The sequence below is a fragment of the Zeus faber genome (assembly GCF_960531495.2).
Source record: "Zeus faber genome assembly, chromosome: 8".
In the NCBI taxonomy this organism is placed as follows: Eukaryota; Metazoa; Chordata; class Actinopteri; order Zeiformes; family Zeidae; genus Zeus; species Zeus faber.
The window spans coordinates 6,553,259-6,573,839 of NC_137195.1; the positions used below are offsets into that span (position 1 = coordinate 6,553,259).

Consider the following 20,581-nt stretch of genomic DNA (forward strand, 5'->3'; position numbering starts at 1 on the left):
ACCCCGGAGAGTTCCCAATCATACGAGGACGGCAATAACAACGACAAAATAATCCCTTTCAATTTGAAAACTTTAAAGATACAAACATTTCGAAACGTCTATCACATGCAAAGTCGCAAGTACATAGGCATATTCCTTCTATCTATTCCATTTTATTTCAATTTATTTTTATTGTATTTTATTCTATATATTTTTATCTTATTCTATAAGTATTCAACTTACTGTATTACGTTTTAGGAGTCGGTCTATTAGAAAGGAATTTTCTACTTTTATTTTTTTTTCCTAGGACATATTGTGTGCTGTCACCGGGTGTGTTGCATTACATTTCACTGCATATATGTATGAAAGTATGTATATGTATGTGACAAATAAAAATCTTGAATCTTGAATCTTGAAGGACATAAGTTTCAGCTGCGATTTAAAAAGAATAGTAAACACATGTTTGGTATTGTTTTTTGGTTACTTTCAGGCATTGTCATGTACAAGCGGTATGTATGTATTACACATCTATTATCCACACACACGCACACAAGCACACATATATATACACATATACATATATTTATATATACACATACACAATGTACACACACACACACAAAACATATATATATATATTTTAACAATTGGAAGGTGTTTGTACTTTCGACTATGGATATAATTGCAATAGTTTGCCTATACTGTATATTTCTTACTATATAATCTATGTATTTATTACGGAAACTACATTTCCCATAAACCCTTTCGAACCAACCTCCTCACATCCTTGAACGGTTACTTCCGGTTGTTTGGGACTCGAATTTGATCGAATAAAAAATAAAATCGTCATTGTCAGAATTTTAGGCGTGATCGGGTTATCGAATCGAGCTTTTTGGCCTTCCTTGTACGTCTTCTTTTAGTCAAATCATTGTTTTATTTTCCTCACGCTCTCTTGGGCTCTGCCTTCGGAGTTTGCCCTTTACCGTTTCGCATACTTTTATGACCGCTGTTATGTACTCTATTTGAACAAAAATGACGACGACGACAACAACAACAACAACACAACCAACTGTCCTGGAAGTGCAGTACACCGTGCTATAGTTTTCTTTTCGGCCGGTTTCGTGGCAGCAGACGCGAGCCCCTCCGAGACACCGCCGGGAACCGCATCTCCCACAACCGAGGAGCTACGTCACAGCCGGTCCAGCTTCCGGTTCCAGTGTCGATGGCTCCGTGACACAGTTGTTCGGGAATCGGCGAAGAGCGACGGCTACGTCCCCGTAACGCACCGGACCGGCCGCGGGATCCGAGGCACCTCCGCACCGAGGGCACGCTTGTTCAATCGGCCGCGATGGAGGCGGTCCCCCGGATGCCGATGATCTGGCTGGATCTGAAAGAGGCTGGGGAGTTCGGGTTCAGCCCGTCGGTGAGACAGGTGAGCGGGGCGGGGAGTAGGGCGACGGGGCTGGGGAGTCAATCACTGTCAGTGCACGGACACCTGGATCATGTGATTGGCTAGCTAGCTAGCGAGCTAACTAGCTCGCTAGCTAGCACATAAACCAGACGGATTCGTATCGTAAGAGTTGGTAACCACTGGGTGGAGGAGAACGGCTCTGGTGAACCGCTGATCGCCGCCCTTGTTAGCTAACAAGCGGGATCCGTCGATGGCTGGGTAGATACAGACAGATGGGTGGGTCCGTTGAGGGATAGAAAGATGTTTTTTGGTCATTATTGTAACGTCACAGTAATTGGATTATGGCACCCCCAAGAAATAAAATCCCCAAAGGTTTGTTTTTAGAGAACAAAGGTGACGGATCGATGCTATATCTGTATGTAACGGACGTGTGTCATGCGTCTGTTATGAATGTTATCAGCCTACTTCTGTCACCTGTACCTGATGTGAACAACAGCGTCAATCCCACTGTTCAAGGGGTTTGTTTATCGTCCTTTTCTTCACTCGTTCCGCTCTTCAAGGGGTTTGTTTATCGTCCTTTTCGTCGCTTGTCTCACTTTTGAGCTGCTCTTCCCGATCCAGACAAATAAAACACCTTTGCTCTTTTCTTACAACCAAGACTATAAATGACATCAGAGACTTGTTTACATCTTGTCCCCGTCCACGGAAGTGATTATTTTGTTTTCCAAACCTGTTTATCATTACAAAATGAGCTGATTGTGTCAAGTATTTACAATAGCACCAATATGGAGGAAGTGATGAGGGGTTTAAGCACGTTTTGATTTCTTTGTGGGACAGTCCGGCCTCCTTACATGCTGCTATTTCCTCTGTCTTACAATGTACATGGCAAATCTACAACTTAATCATTAATCTTTCTATTTGCAAACACAACCGCCTGTATTGTAGCATATGACTAGGTCTAAGTCCTTTTGCAAATAATTATGATCCTTGGGTGGGACATGACTTCAGTATATTGTGACATTTGTCTGACATCTGGCTCATGACCATAAGGCTGACATGATTTCATCACATAGGACAAAGATCTACTGGGACTAAAAAAAATCATTACAACCGATAACTTGTTTCTTATAACATATTAACTTTTCATTGACATTCGTATTGCGATTAGCTTCACAAGCCCAAATGAAGTATAACAATGAGGCCATTTGGATTTGCGGATTCGGAGTGTTGTGGTATACTGGGGAAAAACACTCATGGGAAATAATAATGCCACACAGGAATATGTGTTTTTACATATTAAACATATCAGAAAGTTAGTTAAATGGAGGCGAGCACTGCACGTTCTGCTGCTGCTGCTGCTGCTGCTACTACATACAATGCAAAACCAAAATGTCTGCTAAAAATTCACGGCAAAACAGAATGAAACAAGTGATTTTCTAAAACATAGATACTTATCTTATACTTAACACATTTTACTTGTTTAAGGAGCTGATACACTGGTACAGATTTGCTAACCTTGCTTGTGTTCGAGTTCTAGTTAAACAAGGTGCAGACAGTACCTGTAGACACTACATTTCTGATACTATAAGGAAGAGAAGGACAGAGTGGATTAGAGCAACAGGCAGGGAATGAAGAAAGGAAGTGTCTTGTGGAGACGCAGAAACAAATTAGGTGTGTGTGTCTGTGTGTGTGTGTGTGTGTGTGTGTGTGTGTGTGTGTGTGTGTGTGTGTGTGTGTGTGTGTGTGTGTGTGTGTGTGTGTGTGTGTGTGTGTGTGGTCGGTCCCTTCAACCTGGATACTTATCTATTGATGTGCTCTGATGAGTTTGACATTAAGAAGCTCTGTGTTCATCACAGCAGCTGATCAGCGCAGAGAGATTTCCGCAAGGCATTATGGGATTATTTTTTGGCCCATAGGAGGGCCATGTAGTGATCGTTACAGAGGAGCAGAGATTAACCTAATGACCCATTAGCCTGGGATCAAAGAGATGGCGGCAGACTACCTGGCTGTCCGGTCAATTTAAATACGACCCCGAGCCATAAAAGTCAGAGCCAAGTTTGCGTCGAGCCTCAAGATTCTTTATTCTATGATTGCATGTGACCAACAGAGAATCTTGAATTTTGAACCTTTCATCTTGACAAGCAACGCAGAAGATCTGATGGCCTTTTGTTGGGTGAATCAGAGTTTTGGAGAATAAATTAAACCTCTTTATTAATGCTGAGACACCTGGGACAGTGGCTCGAGTTGTTGACCCGAAACACCTCCAGCGTTTTAGGAGTGAGTTTGTCGCTTCCTGTTACATGTTGTCCCTTCTCCTCAGTTCATTTTGAAGAACTACGGGGAGAATCCAGACAACTACAACGAACAGCTGAAGAAACTGGAGACGCTGAGGCAGGTAGGTCGTGTGAAATCAGAGACAAACTGTCCTGTCTTCTTTCATATCACGCTGCCAACACGGGGCTATGAGCTCTGTGGCTGTCTGCTCTGGCTCTCTTCATGTTTGACCACTCCCCCTGTTTTACATTTTGGGATACACTCGGTGTGAGTGTGTTTTGCCTGCTTGTGATTCTGTGTTTCATGCATGTCCCCTCCAGAGTGCCGTGAATGTGACAAGGGACTTTGAGGGCTGCAGCACACTGAGGAAATATTTTGGACAGCTGCATTACCTCCAGAGCCGTGTCCCCCTGGGACCAGGACAGGAGGCCGCTGTTCCCATATCATGGTAGGACCAAACTCTGTCTGTCTGTCTGTCTGTCTGTCTGTCTGTCTGTCTGTCTGTCTGTCTGTGTGTGTGTGTGTGTGTGTGTGTGTGTGTGTGTGTGTGTGTGTGTGTGTGTGTGTGTGTGTGTGTGTGTGTGTGTGTGTGTGTGTGTGTGTGTGTGTGTGTGTGTGTGTATCATTTCATTCTTCAAGCAACACTCACTTTTTAACCTTAAAGTAAGAGCTTCAAAATCATTTTGATGGTACACTGACTTGTCATATGGAGAATGGCACCACTTTCCCTGTTCTTTCACTATGTAACTTTGGCATTGGGGATACGAAACTGAGGAAAAAGTGTTACGTTTTAAGGCACATTGTCACTTCCTTGATGTTCGGCGTTGGTAATTACAGTTTTTTTGCCTGGTAAAATTTATTAATACTAAAAAAACCCTATAAATTATTATTTTGCCGGTCAATATGTCCGGTAATAATTACCCGACACAACGAAGCCTCTCCGATGCTGTGGACGAGACAGGCAAGGGCCCGGCAACCGCACCTCGGATGTGCACCGACCCTCACTTTCACTGCGCCACAGGCTTTGTTTCACCATTGCTCGTGCGACGTGATCTGCCAGGCCGAGCACATCTGAGCCGTGGAGAAGTAGGCAGCGTTATGTTGGCTGTCAACTGTCAAGGTTTGGCCACTGTTACATAGCTGAATGTTGAAGCATTTCCAACACTTAGCTGTTGATCAAACTCCCCTTGGTCCACTTGGCTGAATCATAAGTGCAAACACGTAGAAACTGTGTCCAAAGAATCCTGGTTAATACCGTCTTGTACCCTTTTATTACTTTTACTTTTTTCAAAGATGTGACAAATTGACGAATTGAACTATGTTGATTCGTCTTCATTTGTGTCAGTCGGCATTGCCAGGAATGTGGTGGTGGTAGTTACTATTTTGTATGTAAATATGTTTGTTTTGATGGTGGTTGTTTAATTTTATAACGGTATTGTGTATCCATAGTAGAATGAGCGCGCACATAATGTGCATTGACAAAGTGAAACGGCGACAAATTTGGTGCTGTTTACTTTGAACAGGACCGAGATCTTCTCTGGAAAGACGGTTACTCATGATGACATCAGCTACGAGCAGGCCTGCATCCTCTATAACCTCGGTGAGTGGAGGAAAGTGGAAACTTTATGCCAGGTCGATTGTACTGTTGTTCATTTCACACTCTTTTAAGTGTGCTGAGTGAAAGGACAAGGCCGACCTGGCTTTGTAGTTTTATCTTGCCCTACCAAATGGTCCATCGAGCCAACGCCAGATATTGCTCAAACAAAATAAATACTAAGTACTGAATGTAGTCTCTTTAAATTTTTGATGCCTTTCCAAGGAATTTCTGTAATAACTACAATGCACATGTTTTTGATGATAAGATTTAAGTGTTTAAAATGAAAATATTTGTTTATGAACTGTGTATTTGATTTTAATCGTACTTTTATTTCCTGGTTGTGTAGGCAATGCAATGCAAACTATGCCGGCTTTTAACTATAATACTGTGAGCTGTTTGACAGAGTTGAGTGCCTGTGGAAAACAAATACAGTTTTACCCCAAAGTATTGTAGAGTATCCATTGTAGAGTGTTTATATCAGTGTGACTGCAGCAATATAAACAAGGCCATAATTACAAATTAATTAAAGAGGATATTGTCTTCAGGAGGATAATATTCAATACACAACCTCCCCCTGCTGTTGGCAGGGTGAGGTTGTGTTGTGTTGTGCAGGTCCCCCTGCTGTTGCTGTTACTGGCGCGGAGGTGCTCTCTCCCTCATTTTCACTTTTCCGTAATTGTATTCAGTATTAAGGTACTTAATCTAAAGTTTGAAAGATAGATTGGGAGAAAAACAAATGAACACATTGAACACATTGAAGCCCCGGGTGCTGGAATGAAGCGCCGGCCGTGTTTGGTGAAACTGTTCAAAACAAGCAGAATGTTGAATGAGGTATGACTTTATCTCTACAGGAGCCCTCCACTCCATGTTGGGAGCCATGGACAACAGAGTGTCTGAGGAGGTAAACACACACACACACACACACATACACACACACTCTTTCATTAACACTTGCAAAGGAACTGTGAAATACCTTATTCCCAAGAAATGTCAGCTGGTAGTTTGTTGATATTCCTTTTTTTTTTTTTTTGATATGCAAACCCTACAGAGATTTTGCAGCTCTCTGATTATCGGTGGTGTGATTTACATCTTGGTGAAAAACGAAGCCTTTTGGAGCTGGAGGCGCTGCCTGAGGTGCTCTCCTTAAAGTGCAGGGACAGTGTGTAAAGTTGTTTGGATAGACTGGGATTCTGTGTAGAAGGGATTTAACAGCAGATTGAGTATTATTGTGTGGCCTGTCTATTGCATGTTTTTTTTTTTTTTTTTTAATACCTAGATCCCTCCCATACACACTTTCTACCACAACCTGTATATTTAATGGTTAAGGAAGAAGCTCTGCAGGGGATTGTGGGAAATGTTGTGAGAATAAAAAATACCTGAAGAAGAATCTTTTAATTTCTCTTTTATAGTCTCGCTAGTCCACTGCCACTTAACAAAAAGTCAATATACTGAAACGTATTCCTTCGGCGACTTATACAGGATCAACACACAGAATGACATCAGAAGCAGAAGTGCTTTAAAGAAGTATTTTATGGAGACGGCTCTATCCAGCCTCGGCTCCTCCCGGTCTCGGTTATTGATCTTGTGATGATTCCTCTTCCTGAGTGTTGTGTGTGTGTTCCGTGTCCAGGGGATGAAAGTGTCCTGCACCCACTTCCAGTGCTCGGCGGGTGCCTTCTCCTACCTGAGGGACCACTTCAGCCACAACTTCAGTGTGGACATGAGTCACCAGATCCTTAACCTCAACATCAACCTCATGCTGGTAGCTACTGCTCAGACACACACACACACACACACACACACACACACACACACACACACACATGAAACGCATCAGATGCTAAAAGATCCAGATCTCCTGTGCCATGCTGGTAACACAACAGACTAAATCTCACCGCCTTCCCAGGGCCAGGCTCAGGAGTGTCTTCTCGAGAAATCCATGTTGGACAACAGGAAGAGCTTCCTGGTGGCACGCATTAGCGCTCAGGTGACTTTATTTGTATTTATTTGTCCAGATAATTTCTCCACGGGTACTCCAAAAGTCAACATAGTGACACAACGGTTTCAGTAGTTGGAATAAAGCCCAGTTATGCAACCATTTTCGGCTGAAATAAAATGCCATCATAGTCAGAAATTTATTGAAATATTTAATTTCTGTAATGGTATACGGAAAGGTTAGCAGCAATTCTCATTATGTAGAAAATGATAATACATCAATATAGTATCATGAGCCATTTGGTCAATATTGGATTAAATCAAATGGTGGGATTGCGCCCAAAACCTAACCCTACTGTTTGGTTTTGATAAATGGCTTTCGTGTGTCATATTATATTTGTTAGTATATAGACCCTCAGAACGGGCCTGTTGCATTGTGCTTTTAGCACTAGGACTGCACTCAGGTGTGTGTCTGTGTTTCTGTGTCTGTGTTTGTGTGTGTCAGGTGGTGGACTTCTACAAAGAGGCGTGCAGGGCTCTGGAGAACTCCGAGACGGCCTCCATGCTGGGAAAGATCCAGAAGGACTGGAAGAAGTTGGTGCAGATGAAGATCTACTACTTTGCTTCTATTGCTCATGTGAGTGAGTGAGAGAGAGTAAGAGAGAGACATGCCCACAGACACACACTTAAACATCCTTCCTTCGTGTCCTGTCTCTCTCTCTCTCTCTCCAAAGCTCCACATGGGGAAACAGGCCGAGGAGCAGCAGAAGTATGGAGAGAGGGTAGGGTCAAATTTAAAACAAGAATATTTGCCACAGCTACAGTCTGTTTGCCGTTTCCTAGGCTCTGACTTTATCTCCCTTCTCCTTTCTCACTTTCTGATGTCATTTCCTGCTTCCTGCAGCTGGCCTACCTGCAGAGCTCGATTGAAAAGCTCAACGATGCCATCAAGTTGGCAAAGGTACAGTTTGCATCCGCTTCCAATGTGAGAGCCACGTCAGAGCGTGTGTCTGTGTGTTTCGTGGTTTTAATTTCATTTTCTCGGTACAACCAGGGTCAGCCTGACAGTGTGCAGGACGCCTTGAGGTTTACGATGGACGTCATCGGTGGGAAGTGAGTATATTTGATTTTTTTTATTAAAAAAAAAAGTTATTAACCTTTCATGCCAATATAGTGAGTCGAAAATCGAAACCTTAAGGGATTAATTCTGTTCTTTGTTTGTGGAATGGTGTCTGATCAGAAGAGAGTTAAAAGGCGTCATGGCCATAAAAGTTGTAAATTATTTTATAGGCGTGCTCTCATTTCGGTGTAAAACACTGATAAATTATTACATTTTCTTTACATTTGTATTTATTTTAATCACAAACTTCATCTCACATTTCGCTTTCGCATCTTAAAAGTCTCACACAGAACTTGACTAGAGATTCCAAACGCTGTGTGCGTGCAACAATAGACTGGAATATCTTCCACTCTCTGAATAAAACGATCCAAAAAAATATGTGCCTTTTGATGTTGACTCTCAGATTCAAGTCTGCTAAGAAGGACAACGACTTCATCTACCATGAGACGGTTCCTTCTCTGGAAAGCCTGTCTTCAGTCAAAGGTACGGGGACTTGAAGGAGCGCTCTCTCACATCCATCCATATCCTCATGTGTTTGTCCTAGTAGAGGTGTCGGTTCGCTCATGGAGGAACACCACCTTTTGAGCAGAACGATGCGTTGACCAGAAGTTTGTTCTGGGAGCGTGTTGAAGCTCCCAGCACAAACTGTTTACTAACTCAGCAGCAGTTTGCAGACCTGTCCTGCAGGCTTGGGAGATTGTGCAAAATTCCAATCGATCCGATCTCTGGGGGGCGGGCAGCGCAATGGCCAATTGTTTTTTATGGGGGGGCGCGTGCATAGAATGTAATGTGATGTAATAGGGCAAATGCCCATTACAGAAGTGCAGGATTTATTATTTACAAGTAAAGTGTTTACACAAAACATCCAGTTTTTACTAAATTAAGTCCCCTAGTAATAAATAATGGAAAGCAACAGGGATAAGTGCAGAGGCGGCTTTTTTGGAACAGGACTGAACGGGACAGTCCCTGAGCTCAGTTATGTTGAAAACATTTTGTTTCGTACAAGTAGGAAACAAACGAAAAAATAAAAACACAGGAAAACTCGTCTGGGAGTCGGAACCGGCACGGTGACCTCCCTCACCAAAATAAATTGTAAAACGCCGCTCCAATTCTCTGAGTTAGGTTTAAGTTTTTTAAATTAATTTAATTAAGAAACTAAGGAAATTAAATCTTAATATCTATAAAAAATCAAAAACATCGAAATCTTTCTCTGTGAGATTATATTATATATTGCTAAATTATGATCGCAAGATCTGCATGTAGAGGGGGGGAGTGAGATTGGTGGTTACTGGGACAGTTCTGAGCGAAGAGGGCGAGACCCTCCGCCCCCTCTCCCCCTCTCCCTCTCCCGCTCTCCCTCTCTTCCTCTCTCCCTCTCTCCTGCTCTCCCTCTCTCCCTCTCTCCTACTTCCCCTCTATCCTACTTCCCCTCTCTCCCCTCTCCACTCCAGTTTCAGAACACGGCAAACTGCACTGCTCGTATTTTTCCTGGCGGATCGCCAATTGATGATTTAATCGTAAATCTGTCCGAGCCTACCGTCCTGTCAGCTCTCTGTTCCCGTCTTCCAGTCAATATGATACTTTGCATTGAATGTACTGACAACAGTGTTTGGGGCCATGTGTTCAAGGCGGTTATTTTTCATGAAGTTCTTTGTTTGAAGTACACTTCCTCCCGAACGTGAATCCTCTGCATGTCCGTCCAGGCGCCCCCCTGGTGAAAGCTCTGCCCGTCAATCCCACCGACCCGAGTGTCACTGGACCTGACCTGTTCGCCAAGCTGGTCCCCATGGCCGCCCACGAGGCCTCCTCTCTGTACAGGTCGGTGCTGAGAGTCTGAGGACGAGTTTGCACCCAGTGTGTGTTGGTTTCTGAAACTAGAGAGGAATAAAAAAGTAAAGTTTGTAATAAGGCATGGCCTGTGTGCCTAAAAGGTGAGGGTGATGACTATATATCTGTTTGTCCTTACAGTGAGGAGAAGGCCAAGCTGCTGCGAGACATGATGGCCAAGATAGAGACCAAGAACGAAACTCTGGAGTGAGTAGATGTGTCTGTGAGCGTCTGTGTGCGTCTGTGTATGTTGGGACCGTACATGGCTTGATACCTGGGTTTTTAGTCTGTAATTGTTTAGGGTTGTAACAAAAAAAGATGCATAATTTATGAAGTAAGAAAATAAAGGCTTCTCATTCGCTTCACAGTCACTATTTGTACTTTGATTGGCTGTAATATACAGTACATGGCATTATATGCCTTTATATGTATTTTTTCACCATTTTCCATATTACCGCTATTTTCACAATATAGCATTGTGAACATCAAATGTTCGGGAGAATTAAATGAATGACGTTGATGTCAAATCAATGAAAAAGAAAATCCCGGTGTTAAAGAAATAATTTGGACGTTATCAAAAAAATAAAGAGGGAAGTGTTCCCATGCAGGCAGTTCATGGACTCTCTGGGTTTGGAGCTGGAGTCGGTAGACAACCTAGACATGTACAGCCACCTTCCCCCCGTCCTGATGGAGAAGTGCGCCGCCCTCAGCGTGCGACCAGACACCGTCAAGAGTCTCATCCAGTCCATGCAGGGTGGGTAGGACGGGGCATGCAGGCACGTTTATGTTTATGTGTCACGTTGGTCGTCACGATGGCTCTGATTTTCCGCTCTGTCTGCAGTCCTCTCAGGCGTCTTCACCGACGTGGAGGCCTCCCTGAAGGAGATCAGAGATGTCTTGGAGGAAGACGAGGGCGGGCTGCAAGCCCTGCAGGAGGTGGTGGGCCCCGCTGTATCTGCGGAGGTCCACCCCCTGGCACACGGCCACACTCTGGCTGAGATCCGCCGGGACCTGGAGAAGTACATGGAGGCCCACGAGAAGGCCAGCTTCACCAACACGGAGCTCCACCGGGCCATGCACCTGCACATTAGCAACCTACGCCTCCTGGGGGGTCCACTGGACAACCTGAGTGAGGCCCTGCCTCGGCCCCAGCTCAACGAGGGTGAGTTACACTGTGCAAACCAAGTCAATATTATTCCGAGACCAGTTCAGTCTAAAACTGCTAAATATATTTTCGTAAGAGGAGATGCATTATTTTCTCCGTCTGAAAATAAAAGCAAAAACAAAAGTAGATGTATAATGTTTTTTGCATAAGCGGAACATTTTGACGACGACCTCATGATACTGGACTGTGTGTGTGTGTGTGTGTGTGTGTGTGTGTGTGTGTGTGTGTGTGTGTGTGTGTGTGTGTGTGTGTGTGTGTGTGTGTGTGTGTGTGTGTGTGTGCGTGCGTGCGTGCGTGCGTGCGTGCGTGCGTGCGTGCGTGCGTGCGTGCGTGCGTGCGTGCGTGCGTGCGTGCGTGCGTGCGTGCGTGTGTGCAGATGAAGTGGCGGGGCTGCAGTGCATGAAGCGCATCCTGGCGAAGGTGCAGGAGATGCGGGAGCAGAGGAGTTCTCTGGAGAAACAGCTGCGGGACCTCATCCAGCAGGACGACATCACCTCGGCCCTCGTCACCACGGAGAGGGCCGACATGAAGGTACGCAGTCGCTCGCACCGCTGGCACGGCAAAGAAAAACACCTGAACATGTCATGTATAGTATTTCATTACTGCACCTTCCCCCTTTTTATACTACTCCTGCCACCTTTTTTGGGGGTAATGTTGGGGATATTGCTTGAATTGCTGTTACTATTGGAATTATCCTTTCCAAGGAGCCTCAACCCATTCTGAGTCTCTGTGTACTGGTTAGTACACATACAGGAAATAATTCTGCTGTGTGGGTAGTTATGTTGTTTACTCAAAAAAAATATCAAGAAGAGAGTTACTTTAGAAATATTCAAATGCTGCTGAAAGCCTGGAAGACATAAAAGAATAAAACTCAAAAATCCTGACTTGTTATTGTTGTTGAGCAATTGAAGGGAATTACAACTTCCCCAGAGAGTAGTTATAAGACTGCTAATGCTCTGTGCTCCACAAGCCTTTGGGAAGGAGCATTTTTAATTTGCACAGTATCTTCCCTTATTATCGATAGCAAACCGTGAAAGATAAAAGAATGAATTTGCTAAATTCTGGGGGTGATACTTATTTATTAGTATCAATTAATTTACTTAGTTATTATTGGAATGGTCCTCATACAAACTCAGTTGTCGCTGGCGTGTGTCCTGACAGCGTGTGTTTGAGGAACAGCTGAAGAAGTACGAGCAGGTTAAGGTGTATATCGACCAGAACCTGGCTGCCCAGGAGAACATCCTGAAAGCCCTCACCGAGGCAAACGTCCAGTACGCCACGGTCCGCAAGGGCCTGAGCCAGACGGAGCAGCAATGGAACAGCACGGTGCAGACACTGGTGGCCTCCTACGAAGCCTACGAGGACCTGATGAAGAAGTCGCAGGAGGGGAAGGAGTTCTACGACGACCTGGAGGCCAAAGCATCGCGTCTGCTGGAGAAGGCCAAGACCCTGTATCAGACGAGGACAGAGCAGAGGAAGGCCCTCCTGGATCGGTAAGGATGACATGATTCAGGGTTTCTCATTCAAACTACTTATGGAATTTCTATAATTTCTAAAGAGACTGTTAAAAAAAGAGCACGATATGTCTCTGGCTCCAAATGTTTAACTACTTTTGAAGAAGAAATTGTGTAAAGACGCTCTTAATCGTCACTGTGTCTCATTAAACTGTGTTTCTCTGGGCGTCCTGCTCAGGGAGACCCAGAAGAGGCCCCCAGCCCGGCCCACTGCAGCCAAGCCATCCTTGCAGCCGAAAGGCTCCGATGTGGACTCTGCCTGCTCTAGCCTGGACGACCCAGAGCTGGCCCAGCTGAGCGCTGCCATCCTGGCACTGGGAGGAGACCTCCCCGAGGAGCTCCGGAGCCTCCCCCCTGATATCCCCTCCCTTCCCACCGCCACGGCTCGACTGCCTGGCCCAGAGGCTTTTTTGCCACACGGACCCAACCTTGGTGGCAGCACCTCCCTTCCCTGGCCTGGTTCTGGAGTAGCTGGTCTCCACGGCCCGCCTCGCTTCCCTGCCAACCTGCCGCCACCAGAACTCCTGGCACGCATTGCTCAGTTTCCTACTTCTGGGCCGCTGCCAGCACAAGGGCCTCTTACCCGCGGCCCTCTCCCTCAGCTTCCGACACAGGTACCCCCACAAATCCCTCCTCAGGCGTCAATGTACGGGCCACCCCCTCCTCGGGCCCCCCAGCCTGGGCCTGTAGCTCCTGTCCGCCCCTCCACCACCACTGTAGATAGTATCCAGACCCCTATTGCCAGCTATGCCCCCAACCAACACCACCCTCAGCTACCAGGAGCTCATGGTGAATACACAGTACCACCGCATATGGGGCCATATCCCCAATTTATGCCGCGACCTGGGATGCCTATGCAGGGGCCCTCCACTGCCCCTCCACCCCAACAACAGCAACCACAGGGGTACCACACTGGGACACTGCCAGGACCCCAGCCTCATTTCCAGGCCCAACAGGCTTACCCACATGGGTACATGCCTCCACAACAGAGACCCGGTGTGCCTCCCCAGTACCCGCAAATATTCCCTGGTCAGCCCCAGCCCCAAAAAGACTACGTTTCTCAGCCACAACCCCAGATTTCACAAGGTTATCAGCCACCGCAGGGCTACCCACATCAACAGAACCTCCCGATGATGCAGGGCTCGATGCCAAGGCCGCCCCAGGGCCAAATGCCTCCGCATAATGTCCACCCTCCAATGCTGCCCACTCCCCGGCCCCTGGCTCCTGCATCCCAGCCTTACATGCAGCCCGCCAACCACCAGATGCTCCCCAGGCTCCCCCAGCAACACATGCTGCCACAGCAAATCCCAGGGCACCCGCCTCCTCACCCACATCAGCAGATGCAAATGCCATCCGGTCCCAGAGCCACGATGACTTCCACAAGTCATCCCATAGCTCCCATCTCTCAGAATTACATGCCCCCGACAAGCCAGTCCATGCCCCCAGTCTCTCAAAACTACATTCCTCCACCTAACCAATCGATGCCCCCAGTCTCACAAAACTTCATACCCTCAGCTAGCCAGCCCATGCCCACTACCATGCACCCACAGATACCTCCTGTGTCATTGCCTCATATGGGCCCTGGCCCTCAGACCCAGCTGTCCAGTGGCCCCATACCACACATGGCCCCCAAAACCCTGCCAACACAGCAACCCCACCCTGGACAGCCCCTAATGCCACACATGACGCAGCAGCAAATGCGGATGCCCGGCCAACCCCAGGGGCAGCCTCCTCACTCGGGGGCTGTGTGCTACCCAGGAGGGGCTCCAATGATGCCCCAGCAACCCCTGGCCCCACAGCAGCTAGCCCCACAGCAATCTCAGCCTCCCCTGCCCATGGCCCATACACAAGCTCCCCCAGCATCCACCATGTTCCCTGCTGGCCCGGGGGCCAATGTACCACCAGGTGCCCCACAGCAAGTTGGTATGATGGTGCCGCATGGTCCACAGGTTCCCGCTGCCCAGCAAATGATCCAGCCTTCACCAGGAGGACCTCCAGTAGCCCAACCATCTAATAACATCCCTCCCTCCCCTTCGCCTTCCCCCTCCCCATCCGCCTCTCCTGCCCCCTCGTCTCTGGGGCTCACCCCCCAACAGAGACCCTCCCCAGCGCCAACTCCTGGAGGTCCTCCCCCGCCTCTCCCCTCTCCCTCCGCTGCCTCCCCCTCCACCTCTCTGTTCCAACGCCAGAACTCCAGCACGGACGACCTGCTCTCCTCCAGCCCGGAGAGCCAGCCTGGAGGCCCCAAGGCCCCCACCAACGTCCTCCAACCAACCAAAGCAGACCCCCAGGATGGGGAGCGTCGCAAGAAGAGTTCCCAGGGAGTCCTCTTGATCCAGGGTGACCCTTACCAAGCTCCGGAGCGCGTCGCCTGCCTCCACAGTGAACTGGAACGCTACCGGAGCCAGGTCGAGTCCCTTGAACACCCCTCTGAGAGCGAGGGAGGCCTGTCGGTGCTGGATGCTCGCTGGAAGGAGCTCCAGGACCGGCAGGAGAAGGACGCCCGCCAGCTGTCCATCGCCATCGCCCGCTGCTACACCATGAAGAACCGCCACCAGGACATCATGCCCTATGATGTCAATCGTGTGGTGCTGCGCTCGGGCAAAGACGACTACATCAACGCCAGCTATGTGGAGGAGCTGTCGGCGTACTGCCCGCGCCTCATCGCCACGCAGGCCCCGCTCACCGGCACGGCGGCAGACTTTTGGCTGATGGTGTACGAGCAGAAGGTCTCGCTGGTGGTCATGCTGGTGTCGGTGCAGGAGCTGGAAAAGGTAAAATACAGTAGAGCACTCGGGATCACGGCCCCTCAGCCAGCAGGTGCTTTGACACCGGACGGCGGTTCAGAGTTTGGTTACAATTTGAAATCGAAAACAAAAAAGTTGACGAACTTAGAGCGGTGATGCTCAAATTCTTTTCATATGAAGTCGTACTCAATTTAATCCACATTAGGCCATGGACCCTGTTTTATTCGATTTTGTCCTAAATTCCATACTCGTCCATACTATATTTACTATATTATTATATTTAACAGTGGAACCATGATCCAAACATTGTTATTGTATTGTCTCATGGTGCCAACTGCAGACCCCCCCAACCTGCATGCATTTCTATGTACCAACCATGCAATTATGTCCAAATAGTACGAAATGCGAGCTGGAACTACACAAAATAATATGCAATCATTTTATTATGAAAAACATAGCATACATTTATTAGGTATTTAAACTACATCCCTGCGATTGGACCACATGTTTATGACCTGTGGTTCTGTAAGCCCTCCCCTGCCTCACCCAACATCCACTGATACACAGCGGCACCGACGCTGCGCTGCTGAGCTCAAATGGGAAGTAGGGGAGTAAAAATCACAATGGTTCGACCGTAATGTTTACATGTAAGGTGTTGGTAATAGAGATGCGCCGATCGATCAGCCGCTTTTCATATCCCGTGCTGGTCAAATGGACACGCCCGATACTGATACTGTGCTCATGTACTCGTAAAAATGTTCCGACACTTAAACCCGATACCAACGTGATGTGACGTAGTTGACGGTGTCACTCGGTAAAACCAGTCGTTCCATTTGATTCAGTTGGTTAAACGCAGGCCGAGTTCCAGTGAACGAGAGTGAGAAGTCAGTCATTTATTATTATTATTTTCTTTTTGCAATAATTGCAATTTATTTTGGAATGGCAAGTACCATATAAATATAATATACATATATAATTGCACTTAAAACTGAAGACTTTGATTCGAAGTTTGAACTGGACATTTCCACGTTAGTTCTATGTTGTGTTCCACTAAAACTCAGTGAGAGTTACAGGTTGAATTCAACTGAAACTTGGTGAAGTCCCATTTCATTGGAACACAGTGACAGTTTTATATTCTATTGTTGTTCCATAGTGAGTAGTGAACAATAATAAACACAGTGTCCAAATCAGTTATCTCACTATTGTGGTCACTGTAATTACAGCGGCAGCAGACGTGCAGCAGATACACCCCGTGAGACCAATTGATGAGAGCGTTTGATTTCTCTGATCAAGGATTTAAAACTCAAAATGATCGGGGCGACAATGTAATATTTAATAGTCAATGTTTTATTAAGAACAAACAGTATCGGCAGATTTTTTTCGGAATCAGCCAAAAAAGATTGCGGTGGGTGCATCTCGAGTTGGTAAACATGTTCGGTGACTTTAGGAGATGATGCATTTCAAGCGGTATATCCTAATGATATGAATGTGTGTCCTGTATATAGTGTTATTACATGAATGTGTATACATTATATTTATTCAGCTGTAGTAGCTGGCATACGATGTGAGTTTGTTCCAAGACGGCTACGGTGTGAGTCACTGACGGAGTCATTAAGCTGCAGTGACTCCACCAGACTCTGTTGTGGTATTCAAAACATTCTCCCAAGGTTGCCAGGTCTGCACCCGCCCACGTCTCGTAAAAAACAGTTGAGCTGTTAATCGTTTTTGCCGTGGGACCACCTGGAAGCTCCGCCGCCGCCCGCCGCTGAGAACCGGCGACGTCCTGAAGGAACAGCTGTCTCGTGCGTGTCGGGTGGGGGGGGCGCGCGGGTGGTGTTCAGTGTTCGCTGAAGGCCGTGTTCTCGTTCCCCCAGGGGAAGGTGCTCTGCTACTTCCCGACGGAGCGCGGGCAGCAGCTCTCCCAGGGGCCCATCACGCTGACGCTGAGCACGCAGAAGACCACGCCCACCCACGTGGAGCGCATGATCAGCCTGCAGTACCGCGACCAGAGCCTGAAGCGCACCGTGGTGCACCTGCAGTTCACCTCCTGGCCCGAGCTGTGAGTCCCTCCTCTACGTCGCCTGCGTCTATGTACGCCCGCTTTCCAAGTTTCTGTTTCCTCCTCCGTGCCGAAATTAAATGCGCGAGATGGTTTTGGGTGCTTTTATTTATTTCCATTCCCGTCGCGTATTTTCCTAAGCAGCTGTCGGCGGCACAGCGATTTCCTTCCAGATAAATAGTTCAATCCGCAGCGATCTCTCCTCTGATCTGAGGACGGGTGCAGCACGCTCCCAGTTCTCGATTCCGTCACTGTAGATTCCGGCTCCTTCCGCTCTGAGTTTCCTTGTCCTCTCTGAATTCCCCTGCAGCGGCCTCCCGGACGATAAGAGCAGCCTGCTGCGCTTCATCCAGGAAGTGCACGGACACTTCCTGCACCAGCGTCCCCTGCACACCCCGGTCGTCGTGCACTGCAGGTAGGGGGGCGTGGCCGCCTTGTTACGCTGAGCTCTGCAGGAGAGCACTGTGTGGCTTTCAACGACTTCTACCTCATACTTCAAATACAGAAGAGGACGTTTTAAATGAGGAGTTCTGACTTTTACTCAAGGACATTCCATCCGTTATACTTTTTACTCTACAACAAAAAAGTTTTTACCTTTTATCAAAAATAAGCGGAACCCATCGGACTTTTTTGCTCCGCCGACTTTTTTTTTTACACCTATATTATCTTTTTGTAAATTGTACAAATTGACAGAAAAAAAAGGTACAGTACCACTTTATGCTGTATTATGGACCATAATATGTGGGTTTTAAGTTCATTTTGGAGCAAGTACTTCTATGAGTTTACTTCAGTAAAAGTTCTGAGTACGTCCTCCGCCGCTCCTAAAACCAGAATTTATTGCGCCACAGTAATGTTCCAGTAATGTGGTTTGCGTCTGTTCCTAAATCTTCGTCCCGCATCGATCCCCGCCGGATCTAATTAGCAACAGATTCGCTGGTGGACGTGATTGAATTTGATGTGGTTTGTTGGGTCCAGCTCGGGCGTGGGACGCACCGGCGCCTTCTGCCTCCTGTACGCGGCGCTGCAGGAGCTGGAGGCCGGGAAGGGCATCCCAGACCTGCCCCTGCTGGTGAAGAAGATGAGGCAGCAGAGGAAGAACATGCTGCAGGAGAAGGTCGGTCACACGCACGCGCACACAGCCTCGGTTCAGGAAGTTAACACTTATTTAATCTCTTTAACGGCTTCATGAATAAAGACGTCAGAACAAAGTGATTTTATTTCTACTATGAACAATCAAAGATCATCACTGAACCTCAGAACGACATCACAGGTCATTAGTATGAACCAGTGACGGCATCGTCTCATCCTCCTCGTCAGTCTCCAGTTGTTTGTTTTCTTTAGGTCTGAAGGCGGTTTGTTGTCTCTGTCATTATTATTTTTTTAAATTATTTTTATGTATACTACCTTGAGTTTCTCAGACACAGATGATGCGTCTTTTTCCGCCTCCAGCTGCACCTGAAGTTCTGCTACGAGGCGGTTCTGAAGCACGCCATGCAGCTCCTCCAGCGCCACGGCATCACCAGCGCCACCTACAGCAAGAACACCAACGCTGCAGCCGCCAAGGTCAGACGAGGCGTCATGAACACCGCTGGAGCGCCCACATGGTTCCTCTGGAGACTCAGTCTTTATGAGAAATAATGATGTCATAAGCAAGATGCCCTCTATACTATAAATCTATTGTATTGTATTCTACTGCTTTTTAGTAGAAGTCTCCTAAAAAGTAGGTGGTGCTTCATGTTTGTCATCACTGAGCTTCTGGTTGGAGCAGAACCTGACGTGTGGTTTCCTCCCTCCAGCCTTACTCCAGACAGGAGTCCCAGCAGGACCTGGTCCTGGGTGGGGACATGCCCATCAGCTCCATCCAGGCCACCATCGCCAAGCTCAGCATCCGCCCGCCCGGCGCCACCGACCTGGGCGTGGACGCCGGCGCCCCCTGGGGCCCGGAGGAGCTGGCCTTTGCCGCCCCGCCCGACCTCCCCCCGGCGGAGGACTTCCAGCCCCCCCAGGACGCCAGACCCCCCCCCTCCGTCAGCCCCTCCCCCGCCGCCTCGCCCGAGAAGATCCACTACCTCCCTCCCAACGGCGTGGACCTGCCCCCCCCCTCCTCCCCCCCTCCACCTGCCAATCACCAGCACCACCCTCTCCCGGAAGCAGCGCCCGAGCCCCCTGCCGCGGCCCCGTCCTCCCTGGAGCTGCTGGCCTCCCTGACCCCCGAGGCCTTCTCCATGGAGGGCGGGGGCCGGGGGAAGCAGCGGGTGACCAAGCAGAGCTTCCTGCAGCCGTCGGAGGGCCAGGGCCTCCAGGGGAGCCGGGAGCAGGTGGGGGACGACCCCCTGAGCAGCCTGGACCCCCTGTGGAGCCTCAACAAGACCTGAGGGGCCTCAGACACCCACAATCTAACTCCTAACTAACGCTCCTTTTTTTAAAACCCCCCCCCCCCCCCCCCCCCCCCTTTTCCCACTTTGTCCTCCGGCATCGAACCAAGGCTTAAGACAAGTAGCACTTTGTAGTGGGACTGTGCTGGGGCAGTGACCGTCGTATCTCCACCGCTTCAGGGCTTCACCTCCCCAGTGGCCTGCTCTTCAGGGACCACATCACTGTGCCTCCGTCTGTTCTCGCCGTCGCTCTGTCCTGCGCTCCTCTAAGCGGGCCGCTACCCAGCATGCACCTCTGTAGTCCTTCAGCCTGCGTTGTCATGCCAACATAACGACGATGGGTGCCGGAGTGGGGATTTTTAAAACGACTGGAAGTACAGTTTGCACTACAGCGAGATGTGCGGGCGGAGACACGGCCCCTCAGTCGGCAGTTAAGCACGGCTTCTTTTGGTTGTCACGGTAACACCCCAGTGTACAAATCGGCACGTTTTTAACAAGTTGCTTCTTTTGATTTTCTCTCTCTAACACTGTAAATATCTTAAATAAAGCTAGAGTTATGGCAACCGCCGGTTTCACGG

General features: G+C 48.0%; 1 protein-coding gene across 1 annotated transcript; it reads left to right on the plus strand.

Annotated features, from left to right (window-relative positions):
* The first annotated feature begins 1,221 nt into the window (after positions 1 to 1,221).
* Positions 1,222 to 20,566, plus strand: ptpn23a (protein tyrosine phosphatase, non-receptor type 23, a). The gene is made up of 24 exons (XM_080006087.1): positions 1,222 to 1,411; positions 3,711 to 3,785; positions 3,985 to 4,112; positions 5,188 to 5,264; positions 6,113 to 6,162; positions 6,892 to 7,023; positions 7,168 to 7,248; positions 7,702 to 7,833; positions 7,931 to 7,978; positions 8,101 to 8,157; positions 8,251 to 8,309; positions 8,720 to 8,799; positions 10,020 to 10,134; positions 10,285 to 10,350; positions 10,752 to 10,897; positions 10,985 to 11,305; positions 11,685 to 11,839; positions 12,470 to 12,801; positions 13,001 to 15,596; positions 17,444 to 17,628; positions 17,939 to 18,043; positions 18,604 to 18,742; positions 19,078 to 19,191; positions 19,425 to 20,566. The coding sequence occupies exons 1-24, from the start codon at positions 1,328 to 1,330 to the stop codon at positions 20,001 to 20,003; spliced, it is 5,856 nt and encodes a 1,951-aa protein (XP_079862213.1). The 5' UTR covers positions 1,222 to 1,327; the 3' UTR covers positions 20,004 to 20,566.
* Positions 20,567 to 20,581: the final 15 nt, after the last annotated feature.